The following is a 23,786-nucleotide window of genomic DNA, read 5'->3' on the forward strand; positions in this document are numbered from 1 at the left end:
ACCAGACAGCACTAAAATAAAGATTTTGTTCTGTAAGTGTGAAACAGTGAAATGTAACACTTAAATGCTGTTTATATTTCCTCAGGATTAAAAAACACACACAAAAAAAACCCCCTTGTTTTATAGATCTGAATACATTTATACGGTCAACATCAGTGTTCCTTTTGGAAGTGCGGTTTGTGTTTGTGTGACCAGAATCATAAGAAATGATTTGGATTTATAGAATTATGCTGAAATGTCATTTGCAGTATGAAACTGGATCCCACTGGTCACCTTTAAGTGTGTAGTGAAATGATTTTTGGGGCGTTTGAGCTGTTTTCAAAGTCAATTGTTTAAACATCAACATTAACAATAAACATGAACAGAAGAAGCCACTGAATATTTTGATTTACAGATTATTGGTTATTATAAAAACTTTGTGAGGAATAGTGCTGGATTTGGGTCTTTAATGTTTTATATAAAACTGATCAGATGAGTAACACGAATAAATTACAACAAAATGAAACAGAACATTGACAACAAATCAGTAATAAAGTCTAACCCTTTATTAACACTCTGCTCACTACTTCATGAATAATTCAGAAAAGAGTCACCAGCTGCAAGTTGTTTTTACACAAATAAACATAAAAAAAGATCACAGGTCCGATCTCAGCAGATTAGAATGAATCCTCTTCAGGACTGCAGTCAGATAGAACTTGGACGGTTGTACAGAGGACACAATGTTCCTGATTTGCTCCAGGCTGTGAAAAAACATAGTAAAGGAGATATTTCACATAAAGAGAAAAAAATACTTAAATAATACTTTGAGTGTAGAAATTATTCCAAACCTTGTGTCACCAATGTGATTTTGGAATTTCTGCAGTTGCAGGGAACTGAAAGGATAATCCGGGGTAACAGCCAGGCTTAGCTCAAACTTTACAAATGCCCTGACACTGGAGAACACAACTTCAACTCTAGCAGAAAAAAAAAAATCACTTTATTTCAGTTACAAAAAGTTGAACATTCCGGGAAGAAACGCGAAGTTAAAGTGCATCACGACATTTCATTCAATCAATCCGTCAATTTTTCTAACTCCATTTTACAGCTGTTATTATCATCTAACACAATTAAAAGATTCCACATTATCTAGAAGCTGCTTTACTTAAAAAAAAAATATTTTCCAGCATTTAACATATTAAATAACCTCTTTAACAGGCAGACGATAAAACTGTTTTTTTTTTTTTTTTATAGTATTAATTTAACAAATACCATCTGCAGGTAATTATTTCCATAAATAAATGTTACTTACTGTGTATCCACACATGTTATGTGCAGGATTCCAAGCCTCAAACCTCCCCATTTCTCCAGCCTGTGGATTTCTTCCCCCAAGAGTCGAAGTCGACTCACCACCAAACTGACATCATGCAGCAACTATTGTAGGAGCAAACACAAAGACATCACAGAGAAGAGATCATCAGTACTTTGACTGTGGCTTGTTGCTGCCATTTTCTCCATACGGACACTGAAGTCTTCACAAAGCACTTAAACGATCACTCAACCTGCATTACAAACACGGATACTTTATTTGTTTGTATGCATTCAGAAATGTTAGAAATGTAATTGGATGCAAATACATGACTCTTACAGGAAACTCTCATAGAAAAACATGAATTAGGAGAGTTTTTGTGTTTTTTTGTTATTATTTTTATGTGTTTTGGTCTCTGGGCTTCTCAACCCTCTGTGATGTACCTGTTCTCACTTTGTTACACAGATTCCACAGGGGGGTTGCAAATATTGCTTTAAGATTGTAGACTATTTTGTCACGATTACATCATATATTTGCTGCACCATTTTCAGACGCACGTTCACTCTATGCATCTCCCATTTCACCAGTCTAAATGTACTCTACTGGTTTTAGAGCTGGTGACTGAGGAGGCCAGTGGAAGATTCTGAACTCAGTAATGTTTACTGAATCAGTTGGACAAAACTCTAATATATGCTTGGAGAGATGGCACATTGCTGGAAGTAACCATGATCAGATATATGGGGGAGGTGGTAGCTCAGTGGTAAAGATGTTTGAAAGGTCATGAGTTCAAATCCCAACACTACCAAGCATGCTACTCTTGGGCCCTTGAGCAAGGCCCTTAAGCCATAACTGCTCAGTTGGATGAAATGACAAAATGCAAGTCGCTTTAGATACGGGTGTCTGCAAATGCCATAAATGTACCGTATTTTCCGGACTATAAGTCGCTACTTTTTTCCCACGCTTTGTACCCTGTGGCTTAAACAACGAAGCGGCTAATTTATGAATTTTTCCTGGGTTTTTCCCGGTTTCACAAACTTCAAGCCAAAAAAACTGAGCTCCATAACATTAGACAAATGAAATTGCCGAACGGGTTCAGGTGAACCAATGAAACTCTTTATATTAAATCAGATGCGCTCCCACTGAATCGGGCCGCACCACATCATAAATATGGATGAGGTTCCTCTGACGTTTGACCTGCCGCTCACTCGGACTGTCTACAGGAAATGCGAATCATTCGTCACGCTGAAAACAACCGGGCATGAAAAACACACTTCACCTGTGTTCTGAGCTGCACGGCATCGGGAGAAAAGATTCACCGATGGTGATTTTTAAACGCACGACGATGCCAAAAGATAAACTCGAGAGAGAAATAGTTGTGAAAGGAAGGAGGAAGACGGTGAACAATGACTTTCTTGGTAGGCTACTGTTCAGACACAAGCCGTGTAACAGACACTGTCTTTCATTAAAGCCTGTGTAAAGTTCATTAGTTTCAGTGTAGACACATGCGGCTTATAGACAGGTGTGGCGTATTTATGTTCAAAATAAAAATCTTTGTCAAATTCATTATTTGGGTGCGCTTAATAGTCTGGAAATTACGGTATATTAATTGTGGCTACAAGGTGATGCATTCGATAGGAAAAGCCTGATTTGACTACCAGTCTCACAGCTGAATCTTTAGAGGTGTAATGAAACGAGGATCAAGCCATACTGGTTATACGGGTATACAGTGTCCGATTTCACATAAAACCAGCTTTCTCCCAGTAACTTCATACACAGCCTATTATTATAATGTAAATAAAAATGTGAAAAAAAAGAAGCATTGTAATAAATATTTTTAACATGAGTGAATAAATGCAGATTTCACACCCAGTGTACACGGCACTGTACAAAATCTAAACAATTCTTTCCATAATAATGCAAAGTCAAATGTTCCATATAATTTGTTCAAGCCAAAAAAACAAACAAACAACAAAAAAAAAAAACCGTAGTGAATAATATTATATATTATTTCTGTATAGAGCGCCCATTTATATTAGCAGTTAATAATTACCATTGGTATGCTCTGAGTTGTTGAGTACTTTTGCATCCATGTTGCTTGAGAGTTGATTTTTTCTGTGAGCAGTTTGTGGATCATGACTGCACTTGGCTGTGAGCTTTCAGCTTCAAGAGGAAAAATGGTGAAATGATATACTTACACACACATCCATTATTATTTATTTTATTTTCACACACTGATCAGGCATAACATTATGACCACCTGCCTGATATAGTTTAGGCCCCCTTTTGCTGCTAAAACTGTCCTGACCCTTAGAGCATTAACTTCAGAAGTTTGAGTTACAGGAGCTCGTCTGTTGGATCGGACCACACGGATCAGCCTTCGCTCCCCATGTGCATCAATGAGCCTCGGCCACCCACGACCCTGTCGCCGGTTCACCACTGTTCCTTCCTTGGAGCACTTTTGATAGACACTGCAGACCAGAAACATCCCACAAGAGCTGCAGTTCTGGAGATGCTCTGCCCCAGACGTCTAGACGTCACAATTTGGCCATTGTCAAACTCATTCAAATCCTTACACTCACCCATTCTCCTGCTTCTAACACATCAGCTAAGAGGAGAAAATGTTCACTTGCTGCCTAATAAATCCCACAAACTAACAGGTGCCATGATGAAGAGATAATCAGTGTTTTTCACTTCACTGCTCATAATGAAATAATGTTATGCCCAGTCAGTGTGTGTACATACAGTATATCTATATATATATATATATATATAAAAATGAGTGCATTTAAAAAAACTTTTCATTTCTTTCATCCATTAAAAATTGTAATTAAAAAAGTTTTAAGGCCACACAATTCTCACCATTCAGTAGAAATTTGAATGCGATGTCCACATCCTGGTCTTGCATGCATTCTTTTCCTTGTAAAAAAATATATATAACTGGTGTTACATAGAATTATGATATGCAGTATTTCAGAATAAACTTCAACCATAACACGCGTGATCTTGGTCACTTTTGGGTGGTTTAGTAATCTTACCAGCAGCATGTTTGTGTTTCACTTCCAGCTGCACAGTGTTGTGTAGAAAAGTAAAAACAAGTCCATTTTTATTCCCAGGAAAGACTCGCCACTCATTCAGACTAGAAGAGAAAGAATAATCACGTTTTAGGTTTTATTAATCATTTCAGAAAACTGAAATCAAGTTCTACACACATCAGTTCCACAAAAGTGTCAGCGTTTTGACTCAACTAAGGTGTCAGACTTTTAGAATAGTTTATGATCTTGTTTCTGGTTAGCTAGGGGTTATTTTTACCTAAAAGTGCACCACATGATGTATAATAAACTACTGAAATGCAGTACTCCAGAGAGCTGACTATAAGGAATGGCATGTGGCGGTCAGCTGCCGGATTTAAATTCGTTTAAACGGTTACACGGTTATTTTTGTAACCAAACAATTAATTACTATAAATGCTGCCAAAGACTGAAATATTCATCAGGCTAAATTCCCTGTTGTTAATTCTGATAAATTTGTACTTGTATAGTGATTAAAAAAAGACTTCAAATGAGATCCAAAATGAGCAAGCATGAGATTTTAGGAAGGAAACCAAGAGAAGAACCCGTCGTCTTCTGGGTGTTAATGAATAGTGGGATTGCACACTGTGTTGTATACTGATAATAAACAGTAATAAACAATCAAAACTAAGTGTATTGATGATCATTCTGTGACCATGAGTAAAAGGACAAGCACAGGACTGACCATATGATCATTTCAGTTTTCTTTCTTTCTTTTGTTTCTGATCAACACGATTCCTGCTAGCTGTGTATTTTTGGTTGGTGGGAAATGACTCAGTGCTATGGTAGCTGTTCTGTAGAATAGACGACTGATACGGGTTTTTCTCTGGCCGATATTCAGAAATCAGGGCAGCCGATGGGCGATTTATGATGACGAATTTTATAGTTTAGCTTAATCCTGTTTCTTTAAGGAACACTCGAGACAAAACCCTATCTGTTGTAAACATCTTACAGTGGTGCTGCAGGCTCAATGACAAGATCTTCCAGTTAAAATCCAGGGCCAGATTATGTATCTTGGAGGTGAAACAGTAAGAGTAGGATATTTAGGTGGGAGGGGAACTTTAGAAAGCAGGGAATTACTAAAGCGACAGATAGAAATCAGTGGACGAGGATCTTTCATCACAAAGTCATTACAGTCTGTCCCATGCCACAAAATGTTTGAGAAATGGCCACATACCTGTTCAGATTGCCTGCATGGCATTTAAATTCCCTGGTTTCAACTTGGACTTTGTCCCGTGTGTCTTCCAAAGACTGAGCTTGAAGTTCAAGTTTACAGATTTGACTAAAAATGTAATAAAGTGATTAGAGAACCTGGAAGACTTAATTATACATCCCATTCAGCAGTTTCAGATGGAAATGATTTTTATTTAAACAATACATACTTTTCTTTCTCAGTAACGTCTGAATTAAGGGCATCAAGTTGTTCCTGCTTTGCCTTTAAAACAGGTCCAAGTCGGGTGAGAGAATGTTGGTCTCCCATAGCGATGTTATTCATCCCAATCAACTCTGTTTTTAAAACATGCATAAGTTTTATTATAGCTGTACACATTATATACATTATTCTTATTTAATCAGCATAAACTAAGCACAGCCCTAATATAGTATTTATTAATATATAATAGCTGCTGCTATCAATTATTTTAGTAATCAAGTATTCTAACAATTAATCGATTAATCAGTTACCTTTTCTTTATTGAAGTGTAATACTAAATAAGAGAAAATAATACGAGTCCCTTAAAATTAACAAGAATTTTGTTTGTTTCTTTTTTTTTTTTTTAAGAAACATTTGATTTAAATTTTTATTGCTGAAATTGCACACAATGTGAAAATAAAACCCATTTAGTGCATTTTATTGCCATATTACATTAAAATACAAATACAGCGTGCTGGAATAATCCCTCTGCAGTGGTCGTGTTAGAGCAGGTTATAGGAAATGATTTGTTTAATCAAACTCAATTATTCTCACTCGAATTTATTTATTAAATATCACATGCTATCATGATGTGATTTCTTGTCTCTGGAAAATCAGTTTCATCAGTCGCCTCTGGAAAAATGTTTTCCACGCACTAAAACCGTGTATTTATCACCAGCTTTAAAAACACGCACCACGACCTGCTCGAACACACAAACAAATCAAAATAAAAAAAAAATACATAAATCTTCTCATACCGGACTCCAATTCAGTTATACAGCCATCTAGGTCTTTTAACATCTCATTAGTCTCCTCAATTTTAGACTCCAGGCTCCGTTTCGCCTCCTGAAATTGACAGGAAATATTCACTCTAAATAAACATATTTTCATGCATTCAGAAATCAAATCTGCTTTTTACATCAAGTTGCCAAATCTACTTTTAAAAAGAAATCTTACGAGTCATTATATAAACATAATTCCAATAGTTTCCCCAGAATTCTGGTTTAATTTATCAGCATAAATTTAACATACACATTATATATATATATAATTTGTATATTTATTTAAGAGCTGCAACAACTGTCAAGAAATGATTAAAATAAAAGATGTATTTTTTTGTCTTTTACAAAAACAGCAAACCAAACAAACTATCATCTGAGAGTTTCAGTTAGCAGCAAAATCCTTTATCATTTTTTTAACTACACAAAATTTTAGAGTAAACCATCAAAGATATAACTTAAAAAAATAATAATAATAATATTAATAAATACTTTGCTTTTAGTTCAGCAGATACTTTACCCAGCTCTGTTAACATTAAACAAAGCTCAACCTAGTTGTAAAGCTAAAATAAATAATGAATAAAAAGCCTGGACATTAAACCTCCTTGTTCTGGATACTGTGCAATGTTTCTGTGCAGCCATGACTCAAAGTAAATCACAGAGAAAGTTATTAAAATACAGACGTCAGAAGGAAAGCATAAATCCCAAGTGAACAAACTTCCACCAAATTAAGTGATCAGATCAGGTGGAAACTACACAGATGTCTCAGTGCGGTGAAGTGACGAGGAGGAAAATAATCTTTTTGTTGAATAGTTTTAGCTTTCAGTGAGGAGCTCATTTGCTCATATGTTCCACAACATAATTATAAATATAAAACAGATAAAAACTCATTTTCTATTGGAGGAACAAAAGTCCACACAATCACTGATGATTTCTAAATGATGAATGATTATACAGTATAGAGGACCATCCAAATGCACAAAATACAAAGAAGGTATCTTCTCACCCATGTTGTTTTTAAAAGCTCTGAATACAAGTTTTCCTTCATTTTATGGGAAAGTGCCTTGCTTCGCTTTCGGAAATAAACTCTTCGTTCCTTCAGCTTGGCCCCGAATTGTTGCAGCTGTAAGATATAGAACATTTCATTATAATATCCAGCTAAATGAGAATTTCTTTATTTATTGTACTGTAATAAAAATGTACTGATCAGTTTTTAAAACATTGTTTAATAGAAAATGAAACATTACCTGCTCTTTTGAGAAGACACAAATATCCTTGTGCAGTGAAGGATTGATACTTCTCAGAGGTTTTTCTTGATCTGCCATCTGGATTTTAAATCTGTCATTTCATTCAAGTCAGAAGTTTATATTTTAGTCAGAATACTATAAGTCTGGTGGCGGCAAAAATTAGTAGTTAAATTGTGATATGTATGTGTTTACACACCCTTCAACCATTTCTGAGAGCTGCTGACAATCCATTTCATAGACTTTCTGCTTAGGGCGGTGTATGTATTGTTCTGTAAGCAATTCTTCCATTGTGTAAGTTTGTGCAGCTCTCAGCTGTAACAGAGAAGAGCAAAGTGATTATTATTATATACTATTAGTGGTGCAACGGATCACAAAACCTACAGCTCGGATCACATTATGGTTTTTGAGTCACAGGTCGGATAATTTTTCGGATCAGCAAGAAAAGCAGAGGAGAAAAATCATTTGCTTTCCATTTACTACAAGAAAAGTAACATCAAGGAAATGCTCCCATATATGGGATTTGAATGATGTGGGAGGCTTTTCAAGTTCTTCTGCAACCATCATTATTGACTAACAGTCAAATAAAAAAAACAATTAATTCACGTCACCATTTTTCTCAGTAAATATATTTCTAAACGTGCGATTGACATGAATTTTACACCAGATGTTGGGAACAACCCATGCAGTCCACATTTAAGGAAATCAACCATAAATGAAATAATGTGCAATAATGTGAAATGACACATGAAGAAAGGCAAGTATGAAGAAGAGCATGGAAAGTCATGACACCAGCTGAAATCAGTCAGTAATTAGAAAGCAATCCTGCCTCGTGTCAGTGCAAATTAATATCAGCTGCTTCAGTCCCAACTAATAACCTGTATAAAAGGTGTTCCATTACCAAGGTGTCACACAAGAAACTTCTCATGATGGGTAAAAGCAAAGAGCTCCCTCAAGACATTTGCAACCTTTTCTATAAAATGTTCTATAAAATACTGATAACACTGGTTACAGAAAGATCTCAAAACTTCTGAATGTTCCAGTGAGCACTGCTGGGGCCATAATCCGGAAATGGAAAGAACATAATTTTTCCAGAAACCGGCCACGAGCAGGTTCTCCTCGCAAGATTTCTGACAGAGGAGTGAGAAGAATGATCAGAAGTGTTGTCACAAGAGCCAAGGACCACTTGTAGAGAGCTTCAGAAAGACCTGAATTAACAGGTACAATTGATTCAAAGAAAACCTCCATGGCCCATGTGCTCGCTCACCATGCAAGACTCCACTGCTGAAGAAAAAGCATGTTGATGCTCGTTGGCTGCACAACATTTGGAGAAGACATGAAAACCCTCATTTGGGTTTGGAGAAAGAAAAAGCTGCTGGTACAGCCGAACCAATCACTTTAATCCCATTGAAAATCTATGGAAAGAACCAGAGAGTTCATAGAAGAGGCCCACAGAACCTCCTAAAGCGGTCATTACCAACAAAAATAAAGTATTAAATAATTGTTAAAAAATTGTTTAATACTTTGTCATTTTACATTATTACACATAATTTATGGACATCCATGGACTGCACATCTGGTGAAATTTTCATGTCAATATATACATACACATTACACACACACATATACACACATATATACACATATAAACACATATATACACTTATACACACATATATACACATATATACATATATACACATATATACACATATATACACACACACACACACACACATATACACACACACACACACACACACACACACAGACACACACGCCATACTGGTTGAAATATGAAGAGCTTACATCGTCAGGAACAGAGCTGGGTCTTGATCGATGGATTACAAATTTAGCACCAAAGTGTGTTAGGAACTCGTTCACTGTAACACTTCCCTCTTCAAGTTTCTTTAAAAGAAGAACAAACCAGCCAGGTTTAGTAAATGCATTGATTTGTATTGGTTATGTATCTGTTACTTGTACAGAATTAACTGGTCTCAATATTTATTTAACCGCACAGATAAACACACACCGTCTCTAACTGTACTGAATAATTAAATAAAATAAATATGTTCACCTTGTAGAAATCAAACTCGTGATCCATTGTGCCCTCAATCTGGGAATCGAGATGCGAGTTTCTCAGGGCTGTTAAACAAAGGAAACATTGAGGTTTACATTAATTTATAATCTTAAACAAACATTTCAGCACTGTTATATTTAGATTCGTCTTAAACTCACTTAATTCAGAGATTCCTTCACATTTCATCATGGTGGAGTTGCTGCTGGAGTTGGTGTCATCTGGTATCTTTACCACATGAGTTTGGACCTTCTGAGCTGCATAAGTGCTGTCCCACTGCACACAGCCAACAAAGTAATTCAATTCATTTTTATTTGTTTTGCAATTTCAACAATGAACATTGTCTCAAAGCAGCTTAACGCAGATCATTGGTGATTAAAATGTATATGTTCTTTATAAGTGTATGTTTGACTAAAGTAGTAGAAATAAAAGTAAATTTAAATATATTGTACAATGTTATTCTAATCTTAACTTCTAAAGACACACAGAAAATGATTATACAGTGAAACAAACATTTTACCATTTTTTCGCTGGTGATCTTCACGGTTGCATCCTTGACTTCAGGTGGCGTTTTCTCAGATTGGCTTTTATTCATTATAGACTCCATGTGATCATATGCAATAGCATCTGGAATGATGTCTTGCTCTTTCATTTTGCTCAGATTGGAGACCAAAGAGCTCGAGAAATCTGTTTCGGCAAGGACTTCATCCATGATATCACTTTCATAGCTTTCATTTTGAATATCAGCACCGACACATGTTTGCAGCTGAACACCTTGAAGGTCAACGGGGCTTTTGGGCTCAGTTTCACTTGGACTCGCAGATCTTACACGTGGAGGGAATTTTGGGACGATGGCCCCAACTGACAGTCTCGCCATCAGAGAATTCTTGAGGTTGAATGGTGTGGTGCACTCTTTATGGGCCGAGCTTGTTCTGTTTTCGAGCAGTTGAGTTTCTGTTGAAGGTTGTAAAGCATCTATTTCTGAATCTTTTTCCACTGAGAAGTGAATCAGAGGTGCTGTAACACTTCCAGGCAACATTTCATCTGGCTCACTAATATACTGTGAAATTCTTTTGATTTTCTTGTGTAGATCTGCCATACTCCTTCGCCTGGATAGAACAGAGCTTGAATGTTCTTCTCTTAAAGTGTCAATATCAGACTCTAATACACAGCCTGATTTTTTTGTACATGACACAGTTTTGTTGCTTATCTGCAAAGTATGGTCCAGTTCTTTTATCGTCTGGTCAGTGAATACAGGCGCAGGCTCCACAGTTTCTCTTGTTATCTGTTCCTGACTCAATGCAACATTGCACTGGTCCTCCAAGGGCACCGTAAAAGCTCTAGTCATTTCCATATTACAGTCTTCCTCACAGGATTCCATGTTTGTGACTGTTGAATTAAGTGACACATACTCATTTATGTTGCTAGAACTTGAAGGTTTATAGTTTTTGTGTTCAGTTGTCTGACCCTTGCCCAAGTCCATTCCAGATTTATCTGATGTTTCCTCTTTGGGAATATCGACGCGATTTCCAGCACCTGAAGCGAATCCTGCAACTGGCAATTTGCAGTCTACAGCTGGAGAGATGAACACTGTCCCAAGTTGCTCAATTTCTTCAGACCTCTTCAGTCTGTCTATGGTAGGTTTAGAAGATAACGCACATGGTGCCTCTTTTGAAGGACTCGTTTTTGGGTTGATGGTAATAGTCTTGCATCCGGTCAGATCCATATCATCATGAATGGAAGGTACGGCAGAAACCGTGCCCTGCTGAAACAGCAGATCCTGGTTAAAAGACCTCTGTGCTGTAGGTACCACAGAGTTCTCAGTTTTTGATCGCTTTAGAAATAAAGATCTACTCAGTTCCATGTGCCCAGTGTGTTCATGGGTCATAGCTTCAGGTCCACAAGATGGTGACATAATTGATAACCTTTTCTTTGATCTGTCAGATGGTTTATAGTCCTCACAGCTTTTGGTCTCAACTGTCTGACAAAGGGTCCTTTCCATATTACATACTGTATGTTGTGTCATTTCCATATTACATACTGTATGTTGTGTCATTTCCATATTACATACTGTATGTTGTGTCTTTTCCAGATCACATACTGTATGGCACTGTGTAATTTCCATATCATCAACCATGTGAGAATGTGAAAGTTCACTTTTAAAAAGATCAGCCCTCTTCACGTCTGACGGGTCTGATGACTGCAGCATAAAGGATGCCAGTGGTTTCGAATTTGTTGTTGAAATGTGTTTTGAGATTAAAGCCATTTTACTGCCTCCAGTAAATACAGAATCGTCTGGATGAGTAGACAAGATGCCAGTTGAGGCTTGGCATGTCAAATCCATGAAGTCACTCTGATCCTGAAGTATACTATTTGTTGCCAGAGTCACATTTCTTTTGCTCTCTTCACTTTTGCTGTCTGCAGAGGCATATCGAGTTATATTTCCTGTCTGTGTTGTATCCATCATCATTCTGTCAACAGTAGTGGAAGACAGAAAGGATGAAACTTTACTCAAGTTTGGAAAAGGTTCTCCCGCATATTTGGTCTCAGGGACTACAGGTTGTGATTGCGTTATTTCCATGTCATCAGAATCAGCCACCGGTGCAAATGAGACGTTAGTCTGAAAACGGTCGGCTCTGGTTTGTTCAGATAAGTGCTCTTGAACATCCAAAACTTCTGTCATGATCATTTCGCTGTCGTCATCACAGACAAATGTACATTTCTTTTGATCCGCATAAGACAGGCTCTGATTTGCATTTCCCATTCCTTTAAAGTTGATAGTAGCAGTTTGACTACGAGTGAGCTCCATGTCATCGAAATAATTTGAAGAGGCATTTATGCTTTTACGACTTTCACCTAGAGGATAAGGAAAATGCGGAAAAACCTCTCTTTTTTCTACCATAGCAGTGTGAACACTGGTCATGTCCATGCTGTCCCTCTCATAGAGAGCGCTCTTGCGCAAACAACTCGGTAGAACGCTCTCCTTGTCTGTTTTTGTATTTTCCACAGCGAAATGATCACTAGTTTTCTTTGGAAACAAAGCTGTATTTTGGCCACTTGTCTTCGACAAACTAGCAAGAAAATCGCCAAATCCCGAACGCACCGCATCTTTTTTATTCTGACTGTTGAGCTTGTGAGGTTCAACAACGTTGGACATGTTTAAGGTCAGTTCTGGATCAAATTCGTTCTCGGTGTCAATTGCAATTGTTTGACTGCAAGTCATGTCCATGAACCCAGAGCTCTCCCCAAGGATCACAGTTCTGTCCACAGAATCAGCTGGTAGAAATGGTGCAGGAAAAAAATTCTCCTATAACAGAATTAAAGAATGACGGAATAAGAAAGCGATTTTAATAAAGGAACCCAAAACAATCAGGAACATTCATTTTTCTATTTGCATTGCCCTCGATTGGCTTTGAAACTATTGCTGGCGAAACAGTACCAAAGCATCCATGGTCACTCCCTTATCCACTACGAAACGCTAAACCAACAAGAAGTTGCCGTTAGTTCTTGCATGTGAGGGCGGTTAATTATTAAGGGTTATTAACACTGCAAATGCAGAAGCATCTCCAGATTTGTTCAGAACTACAGTGGTACCTTGACCCACGAGTGCATTAATGTACAAGCTTTTTGAGGTACGAGCAGTCACTCGGTCGATTTTTTTGCTTTGTTACGCGAGCTCGAGAAAGGTACGAGCTCGAGATGCTGCTGCTAGATGGCGACGCGAAGCCAGAAAGCGAAGATTGTGACGAAAATTAAGATAAGCAAAGAAGAAAAAGTAAAAAAATTTAAAGTTTGGGGATAAGTAGTGTACAGGAGTGATAGTAAAAAACAAGTTTTCCCTCCGCCTTCGCTTATCACCTCTACCCCCAGGCCCCTCTCCTCCACTGGCGTTTTCGTTAGCTCAAGCCGTCTCATCTCCAAGGAAAATACACTGAATAAAACCTTTTTATATCTTTACATACTCTTTCTATTATGTTTTTATAAAATATTTGTTATTTAGAAATGTATTTTCCTAATTTAATAACATGAAACATTAAAACGGGGGGTCATTTTGAGGGTTGGACTGGATTAATGCCATTTTAAGTATTTTCAATGGGGAAAATTGATTTGATGTGTGAGCAAATTGAGATACGAGCTCGTCCACGGAACGAATTAAACTTGTAGGTCAAGGTACCACTGTATCAGAATAATCAGAAGAGTCAAATGCCAAACGCAGTGGTGGGAAAGTGTACCAGCCACAAGAACATCGCTTATGCTCTTCGCCACTGTAGATTAGCTGCAACTTTAAAAGCTATAAAGTTCATTTATTGGATGCACTTGCAGAAAAAACTTAAGTGCAAACAAAAAGATGCAAGACAAAACATTTAGAATGTTTAGACATTAAACGATGAGGCAAATAGGTTACAACTAGCCGAAGACCACAATGGGTTTCACTCTTTTAACCAAAAACTGATGAACAGATAGAGATTATAAAATACTATTTTGTTACTGTCTAGTGAAGGTCAACTTAATGATTGTAGGACACTCTTGAAAAGTCACTGAAAAGATTCAGCTTGATAAGATGGCCAGTTATAACTCACCTTGTCGAGTGTAAAATGGATGGAATTGGTTAGCATGGAGTCCAATCCTGGAATTGCAAAATATGGGTAAGGACCACGTGAGGACAATCATGATCATGGTCTAAACCTGCATGACACTGTAGATGAATTAAGCTTGTAAGAATCTTCATGTATTCTCCTACAAACACTGCTGATTATTTGCACATATACTGTAAACAGATAGAAAAATCTTTATCTAATATTGTAGCCAAAATGCACTTGGACAAAAGTATTTGTACACCAAACCCTTACACCATCAGGAGCGGTGATTAATCACATTCTAAAATTAAACATTTATAGTGATGAAAATAAGTATTTGAACACCCTGCTATTTTGCAAGTTCTCCCACTTAGAAATCATGGAGGGGTCTGAAATTGTCATCGTAGGTGAATGTCCACTGTGAGAGACATAATCTAAAAAAAAATGTATGATTTTTAAACTATTTATTTGTATGATACAGCTGCAAATAAGTATTTGAACACCTGTCTATCAGCTAGAATTCTGACCCTCAAAGACCTGTTAGTCTGCCTTTAAAATGTCCACATCCACTACATTTATTATCCTAAATTAGATGCACCTGTTTGAGGTCGTTAGCTGCATAAAAGACACCTGTCCACCCCATACAATCAGTAAGAATCCAACTACTAACATGGCCAAGACCAAAGAGCTGTCCAAAGACACTAGAGACAGAATTGTACACCTCCACAAGGCTGGAAAGGGCTACGGGAAATTGCCAAGCAGCTTGGTGAAAAAGGTCCACTGTTGGAGCAATCATTAGAAAATGGAAGAAGCTAAACATGACTGTCAATCTCCTCGGACTGGGGCTCCATGCAAGATCTCACCTCGTGGGGTCTCAATGATCCTAAGGAAGGTGAGAAATCAGCCCAGAACTACACTGGAGGAGCTGGTCAATGACCTGAAAAGAGCTGGGACCACCGTTTCCAAGGTTACTGTTGGTAATACACTAAGACGTCATGGTTTGAAATCATGCATGGCACGGAAGGTTCCCCTGCTTAAACCAGCACATGTCCAGGCACGTCTTAAGTTTGCCAATGACCATTTGGATGATGCAGAGGAGTCATGGGAGAAAGTCATGTGGTCAGATGAGACCAAAATAGAACTTTTGGGTCATAATTCCACTAAACGTGTTTGGAGGAAGAAGAATGATGAGTACCATCCCAAGAACACCATCCCTACTGTGAAGCATGGAGGTGGTAGCATCATGCTTTGGGGATGTTTTTCTGCACATGGGACAGGGTGACTGCACTGTATTAAGGAGAGGATGACCGGGGCCATGTATTGCGAGATTTTGGGGAACAACCTCCTTCCCTCAGTTAGAGCATTGAAGATGGGTCGAGGCTGGGCCTTCCATCATGACAATGACCTGAAGCACACAGCCAGGATAACCAAGGAGTGGCTCTGTAAGAAGCAAATCAAGGTTCTGGCGTGGCCTAGCAAGTCTCCAGACCTAAACCCAATAGAGAATCTTTGGAGGGAGCTCAAACTCCGTGTTTCTCAGCGACAGGCCAGAAACCTGACTGATCTAGAGAAGATCTGTGTGGAGGAGTGGGTCAAAATCCCTCCTGCAGTGTGTGCAAACCTGGTGAAATACTACAGGAAAAGTTTGACCTCTGTAATTGCAAAAAAGGCTACTGTAACAAATATTAACATTGACTTTCTCAGGTGTTCAAATACTTATTTGCAGCTGTATCATACAAATAAATAGTTTAAAAATCATACATTGTGATTTCTGGATTTTTATTTTAGATTATGTCTCTCACAGTGGACATGCACCTACGATGACAATTTCAGACCTCTCCATGATTTCTAAGTGGGAGAACTTGCAAAATAGCAGTGTGTTCAAATACTTATTTTCCTCACTGTATGTGAGTTGATCCCTTTTGTAGCTACAGCTTCCACTCTTCTGGAAAGGCTTTTGGAGTGTTTATATGAGAACATTTGGCCATTTGGAGAACATTTGGAGATGCATTAGTGAGCTGATGTTAGAAGTTCTGGCTAGCGATCTCTGTTTAAGTTCCCAAAGGTGTTTAAAGTGGTTGAGGTCAGGGCAAAGGCCAGTCAAGATCTTTCACACCAGACTCATCCAACTATGTCTTAATGGACCTTGCTTTGTTCACTGGGGCGTGGTCATGCTGAAATGGAAAAAAGCCCTTCCCCAAACTGTTTCACAAAGATAGAGGCATTGCATGGTCCAACATGTCTCAGTGTGCTGAAGCATTAAAATTTCCCTTCACTGGAAATAAGGGGTCTTGTCCAACCCCTGAAAAACACTCCCTTGTCCGCCAAATTGGAAATTTGCAGGGAAAAGTTCTCCTGGCATCCACCAAACCTGCATACACACTCCACTCCTTGTTTTCACTGCTCCAGACTCCAGTGATTGCATTGTACTTTAAATTTGAAGCGTAAAGCTCGCATGCAGCTGTGTGTCCATAGAAACCCATTCCTTGAAGCTCCCATTGCAGTTTTTGTGCTGATGTTGCCAGAAGCATTGCAGAGCACTTTACGTGGTCTTCCACTACATGGCTGAGATGCTGCTGTTCAACACTTCGACTCTGGCAGTGGGTCTGATTAAAACACCTGAGTATTGAGAGGTTTGTCACAATACTTTTTTCCACATACGGTATTAGAAAGGAATCAACATGCAGTGGCAACCACTGAACCGTATTCAGTTATTTCAGTAACTATTTCTACCCATCAAACATTTATGTATTTAATTGTAACAAAACTTGTATAAATGAAATAAGACCTTTTCTATTCTATATCCACAGCACCTGACATCCTTAACTAATAATATCTGAGGAAAAAAAAGATTACCACTCACCCATAATTTCATGCTTTTCACTGGTATCCAAACACTGCAACCTGATAAAAAGAATGCACATTAGATAAAATTCAAATAAAAGTGTTATAAACTTTAATTAGTAGGGAGCTGGTTTGAGTGAAATAATCTAAATAACTATTGTGGTAGGACAGAGGATATTATAGATGATAAGTCAGATACGTGTGGTAAATGTTATATGTATATAACTCTATAATGTTGCTTTATATTTAAGTATACCACAATATAATTTATAGTTTTCTATAAGTAATTTTATGATGTAATGACTTACTTCTCATTCTGTCCAGCACTGGCTCCTGTTGAAAGCAAAGTAAAAGGAAATGGAAATATTGTGCGATTATAAATGCAACATTTCTCAATAATATTTAAAACAATGAACATTGTTCTGAAAAAAAAAAAACAGCATTTATGAAGATTATGTTAACACAAGTGGAATTTCCTTTCAAGGATTAGTCTTTAATGTTTATTCCAGGATCATGCACTTAATAATGATATGATAAATGTAACTCACTTCCAAACAAAGTTTTTGTATTGATAGAAATGATCAACATTTTAATACTGACCTCAAACAACAGCAAAAGTCTGGGGGAAAAACTAAACCAAACACTTACCGCCTGTTAAGTTTTGGATGGAAGCCAACACAGGATCAGCCTTGAGTTCTCTAAATACCAAAACAACAGATATTCACATCATGATTGGCTCCAACCCCCCACACCAGATCTATATTTAACATGTATCTAGATCAACGTACTTCGGGAAGACATGAATATTATTTGTGGTGGCAAAACTGACTCTTCGTGACCGCCGTGGTTTTTCGATCGGTCTGGTTTCCTCCTGGAGGATGTGAGAGGGTAAAGTGTGAATAAACAACATTAACAAGCAAATAAAATATAATAAATATACAGAACAGCTCTTATAATATTACATCATAATCACCTGGTTTTCATCCTGTTCATTTCCAAACACTTTCATAGACGGCCGAGAAGCCTTGAGAATCTGTATTGAACACAGTCACAGTCACATGTGTGCATGAGGACCTTCCAATCACACTTAGTCGTTCTATGCAGCTGTAGCACTTAAAGCATAAACTTTCAAAATAAAACCTTTTGTCATTAAGCTGTAAAATAAAGGAAATAAAGATGCAGACGAATATCCCTGTAGACAAAATTGTTCCTAATCTTGTGAAGACATTATCCATAAAAAAAAAGCCCCAAAAGTGTACATTTAACTATTATCAGTAAATGTGCAGGACTAACGCATCCAGTCTGAGTCCGATCCAAAGGCATTTCATTAAAAATTATGATTTTTATTTTGGCTTGTTTTCTGGGCTCTCACATCAGTGTAAGCAATCTACAATACAAACATTAAACATGCAAATACTATATGTATTCGCTGACAAACCCTTTTTTATCCGAGTTTGGGTGTCAGAATTGGAAAAACAAGCTCATAAATAATAACTAACTAATAACTAATAATAAATAACTAATCAGGACTTTCTGAAACCAGGTTGCAAAATGACTTTGCCATGGACTGAAGATGTGAAAGAATACGACTAAAGAAAACAGTCAGATAAAAGAACTGGTTACTGCCACAATCCCTGACTGGGGCTAAAACCATGTAGTTAAAAACCATGCATGAGGCTGAGGCAGTGCTTGGGGGTGGGGTGGGCTGTTGGGGGCATGACCGTCATTGGAGAAGGGAAGAAATGTCATTGCTTTCTATAAAAAGAATGCGACTTTTAAGCTATTGATGTTAGGTTTAGAAGCACATTGCTGTGTACCTGATGCGACTGATGTATGACATGTACAGACTTGGAGGTTAATATCTTTAGCTGTGAGAACATGACAGCATGGTTCCTATCTTTGCCATTGCTGCATATACATTTACATTTACGGCATTTAAGCAGATGCCTTAATCCAGAGCAACCTACTGAGCAGTTGAGGATTAAGGGCCTTGTTTAAGGGCCCAGCAGTAGCAGCTTGGTGGTGCTGGGATTTGAACCTATGACCTTCCAATTCCAATAAAAGTTTGCTCAGAAGGACATGTAACGAATGTGCCCAGCTTTTTTACTCATTACTGTAATATACTGGCTGACTTTCAGAACTGTAAGAACTTCAGTTTAAAATATAAAGAAAACTTTCACATGGGAACGATTATAATACTGTTAATGTAGCTAAGCAGTAACGCCACCTGTTGGACAGTTCAGTTAAATACACACTAGAGATATTTCATGTTAAATTTATACTTATTGTTTATTTATATATTTTATATTGTTATATATATGTTTTGTTGTTATTCTGTATGTGTTTAGTACAGAGTTCAAAACTAAAAGTGGGAAAAGGGTCCGCTGTCTGCAAAGCTAAAAGCTTTAATAAGGTCACTTGTGAAAAAATAAATACTAATTGTGGCATCTGCAAAAGTTTAGACGCCTAACTAAATATGACGTAGCACCTCCGTTGCCAGATATTTCAACTTGTGCATTTCAAGCTTGAAATCGACATTTTTTTTTTATATACTAAAGAACTGCGAGAGTCATTCCAGAAGATACCGAGGTTTTCTGTGGCATAATTCTTTTTTATAATAAACATTTGCATTGAAAAACTGTAGCAATGTTGGGGTAATAAAATGTTATTGAACAAATCTAACTGGGATCCATTTTTTACCCACCAGTGTAATGTTTCCTGTGCCTGAGGCTTCCACACAACCATAATAGAGTCACACTGCATTTACTGGTGGGGTGTTTTGTTTTTGTTCATTTTTTCATTCAATGCTGCTCCTTTTTTACTTTCTGACACAACTTTGTAAATTATGGCCAAAGAGTTTCGGGTTGTACATCATCAGTCCACAATACTGACTTACCCAGGTATTATGTAGCATACATCAGTATGCTAAAGTCTCTGGTTCTTCTGAAGACTCTTTCATGCACGGGTTTGCTCTGTAATTCTTACACACACACTTGTCGTTCTATCCGAGAGTAGATTTGTTACAGTTTTTAGCTTTAAATTGAGCTGAAAGTGCTGAATCTAGTGTGCTCTTTATTTCTCCATTGTAGGCATCAATGACATTTATATTCAGATCCAAAGTGGGCTGTTAAAAAAAGCCCATGGTTGAATGTTACCACAAGGTTTGAAGAGTCAAAGAATAGATTTCAGTCTGGAATTGTTATTCCTAAACACAGTTGTTGACCTGCCTGATCAGAGTTTACTGGGAGGTTTTCCCAACATTTAAATATACCACAATTAGCATTTTAGATTGTTTACATTTTGATGCCAATAAAAAATATTATACAACAGAAAAGATGCTGCAAAAAATCTATTATAGTTAATATTTAAATACTTTTGGACCCTGCACACAGCAAAGTGAAATTATCCACCAACACCCTGTAGCTTTGCTATTACTAAAGACTCTGCTTCATATGTTAACAGTAAAACACTTAAACAGTAGTTGGTTATTTCTCCTCGTGGTGATGAGGCAGTAATCTAGATTACATCTGACAGCTGGTCTTTAGATTCTCGTTTCCACATGCAAGTCCCATAATTCTGTACTTACCGTGTTACTGCTTTAACTAATTCAGACACGTCACTACCCACTCAGGTCACTTTCCCTGCTGTATCAACATCAGTTTTTATTATTTACAGCTGTTTACGAGTTATTGTTCCATAACTCCTGTGTAATTCAGTCAAATTTGAATTTGTTCGTCATTTCTAATGTCATCACTTTGTTATTGTCAGCAGGCTTTAAATTCAGACTGAAACGTGTTTACACTTCTAATAACATACTTTCAAAATGTATTATTACAAGAATATAAGAATTATTATACCTTTAATAATAATTAAAAACTAAATTGTTAATGTGCTAAATCTGAAGTGACTCCTGAAAAGACATGAACCGAGAACCTACTGATGAGAGTCTTCTCTTAGAGAATCCGTCTTGGTCATGCCTGCGAACACACAAAACACATTGGTCACATTTACAGGACCCTGAAAACACAGAGAATCGGAGCAAACAAGATTCTAAACATCTGAAGGAGATGTAGGAAATATGTAAAACTGCTACGGATCGTTCCAACAGAATAAAGATCCATGAAGGTCTGAATAAAGGCTTAGGAATACAATTGGCATGAACAGTTCTGCATTTAAACTCACATCAGTGAACAGAAGACCTGAACAATGAGCAAACTAGAATGAATGGACATTTGGTGTCACCCAGATGAGGAGGATTCCTAAAGGTTCCTCCTCATGTCTTATCAGGGAGATTTGCTTGCCACAGTCACCACTGGCACTAAATCTCGTACATAAACGTATAGTCACAAACATATAAATACAAATATTATCAAATATTTATCTTTGTAAAGCTGATTTGTGACAATCGATTGTTTAAAGAGCTACACGAGTACAATTTTTACAACTTTTTTTACTTGTACTGGATTGATGATTGAATGAGGAGTTATTTCTCAGCTCAGGTGGATTATGTGACTGAGAAAACCACATTTCACTCATTCATGGTGATCTGATGCTGCCAGAGATGCAGCTTTATGAGCCAAATTTTGGAACGAGGTGAGGAGGACCGTAAAGCTCTTCAGAGCGTGGTGCACTTAGCAGAGAGCATCTCAGGGTCTGCTCTTCTCTCTCTGCAGGATATACACATCAGTCGTTGCAGAAACATGGCTGTTACGATCATCAAGGACCCAAAGTAACTGTTTGTTTAGTCTGCGACCTTTAAATCTGAGAGCTGGAGGAGTTTCTATTAGAGCTATTAGAGGTTTTAACACGAGCATGCCCATCCGACTCAACATTATTATTATAAAATATTATTGTCATATACTCATTATATTCCATACAATCTGTGTTTCTCTTTTGCACATTTAAATATCCCTTTTTTATTTTCTGCACAATTCCCTGTGCAGCTGATCAGGTGTACATTTCACTCCAAGTTGTATTTCTGTATATAACCAGTTTTGTGCCAAATATAAATCCATGAATTTTGGGAGGAAAATGATCTGTGTGTTCATTTAAACAGTCCAAAGCAAACGAATGAAAATCAAAAATCAGAATTATTTCTTAATCCATTTCCTGAAATGTAGTTTACGCCAGAAAAATGAACGCGAGTGTGTGTAGAAAGAAAGAAAGGTTGCAATGGAGTGTATACACTAGGTGATGAACATGTTCGCTCATGTGAGGAGGGAGGAGCTCAGAAGATAAAAGCTGAAGTTCATGAGTTTGAATCCCAGCCACAGCACGACCCTATACCCCATAACTGTTTAGTTGTATAAACAAGATCAATGTAAGTTATTATATGTTAGTGTCAATAAGTGTATCCCTAATGAGCGAGTTGGTGATGAGATGGCATGAGGAAGAAACCTTGAGAGGAACCAGACTCAGAACCTCATCCTCATCTGAGTGGCACTGAAGATCTGTTCATTATAGTTTTATTATTGTTGAGGTGCAATGTTCAGTCGTAAGAGACTAAAAGCAGAACTATTCATGTCAACTGCAGTCCGAAGTCTTTATAAGTTAAAGTAAATATTAGTTAGATCAGTAGATAAGATGTTAGTCTTTAGGTCAGAAGATTGAGAGTTTAAATCCCAGTCACTGCTGGGCCCCTGAGTGAGGCCCTTAACTGCTCAGTGTACACATTGAAACATTGTAAAGCTATAAATAAGGACATCTTGCAGTAAAATGCAGAAATTTAAAATGAGTTTAATAGCATTCATATAGAACTAATATTAATATATAATATAAATAATAATAATCTAAACTGTGTAAGAAATGCAGCAAAATGACAAACTGTCATGTTTATTAATTACGTGTGAATTGTTGCATATATTTTTAGTTTAATAGTTTATTTATATTTAATAATGTGTGCTAATAAACCTTTAAAAGGGAGAAGTCAAAACTGTCCACAGATACATCAGCCTCGCGATCTGATCTGATCTCAACTCAACTGTACTGAGGGAAAGCTCGGACTTACCCGCTTTTCTCTTTCTGCTCCATTGGAGAACCTACAGAAGAGCAAAAAGCGACAAAAACAACAACAACATGTTTGTGTTTATCCGTTTAGTAATCCAGTGAGAAACCGCACGAGCTCTTTATTACAACTGTCCATAAAAACACTGTGACTGCACCAAATACACCACAAACACATTTGCGTTTATCGTATTTGCTCGAAAACGTGTTAAATGTACCTACATATACACGTATTCTCTGTAAACGTGAGTTTTCTATACGCGCTTGTTTTTCCCTCCGTCCGTTAACGTCTCTACACTTCTTTCTCTTCAGGTTTAAACCGAACCGCCTTCCGCCCTTTTCCCCCGCGCATGCGCAGTGCCACCATAGGCGTGGTGGTGTCGCGACAGAAGTTGTACGCGCACGAAAAAGCTTTCCATCGCGACCGCTTCCGCGTCACGTGTGCATCACGTAACGGCCCAGAGTGATCTTTTTTTGTCAAAAAAAAACTTCACTAGG

General features: G+C 37.5%; 1 protein-coding gene across 1 annotated transcript; it reads right to left on the minus strand.

The window, feature by feature from the left end:
• Nucleotides 1-523: 523 nt before the first annotated feature.
• knl1 (kinetochore scaffold 1) lies at nucleotides 524-23,654 on the minus strand. Its single transcript, XM_046837799.1, has 25 exons — nucleotides 23,511-23,654; nucleotides 23,293-23,323; nucleotides 21,223-21,262; nucleotides 18,259-18,318; nucleotides 18,074-18,156; nucleotides 17,934-17,983; nucleotides 17,594-17,618; nucleotides 17,305-17,345; nucleotides 14,445-14,491; nucleotides 10,385-13,171; nucleotides 10,026-10,140; nucleotides 9,865-9,932; nucleotides 9,597-9,695; nucleotides 7,987-8,102; nucleotides 7,791-7,881; nucleotides 7,550-7,666; nucleotides 6,523-6,610; nucleotides 5,736-5,859; nucleotides 5,531-5,635; nucleotides 4,321-4,421; nucleotides 4,145-4,201; nucleotides 3,336-3,445; nucleotides 1,289-1,410; nucleotides 828-953; nucleotides 524-740 (listed from the first exon to the last, which is right to left on the minus strand). Exons 2-25 carry the CDS (start codon nucleotides 23,313-23,315, stop codon nucleotides 635-637), a joined length of 4,701 nt encoding a protein of 1,566 aa, XP_046693755.1. The 5' UTR covers nucleotides 23,316-23,323; nucleotides 23,511-23,654; the 3' UTR covers nucleotides 524-634.
• Nucleotides 23,655-23,786: the final 132 nt, after the last annotated feature.

Source organism: Silurus meridionalis, chromosome 24, assembly GCF_014805685.1.
Source record: "Silurus meridionalis isolate SWU-2019-XX chromosome 24, ASM1480568v1, whole genome shotgun sequence".
NCBI classification, from domain to species: Eukaryota; Metazoa; Chordata; class Actinopteri; order Siluriformes; family Siluridae; genus Silurus; species Silurus meridionalis.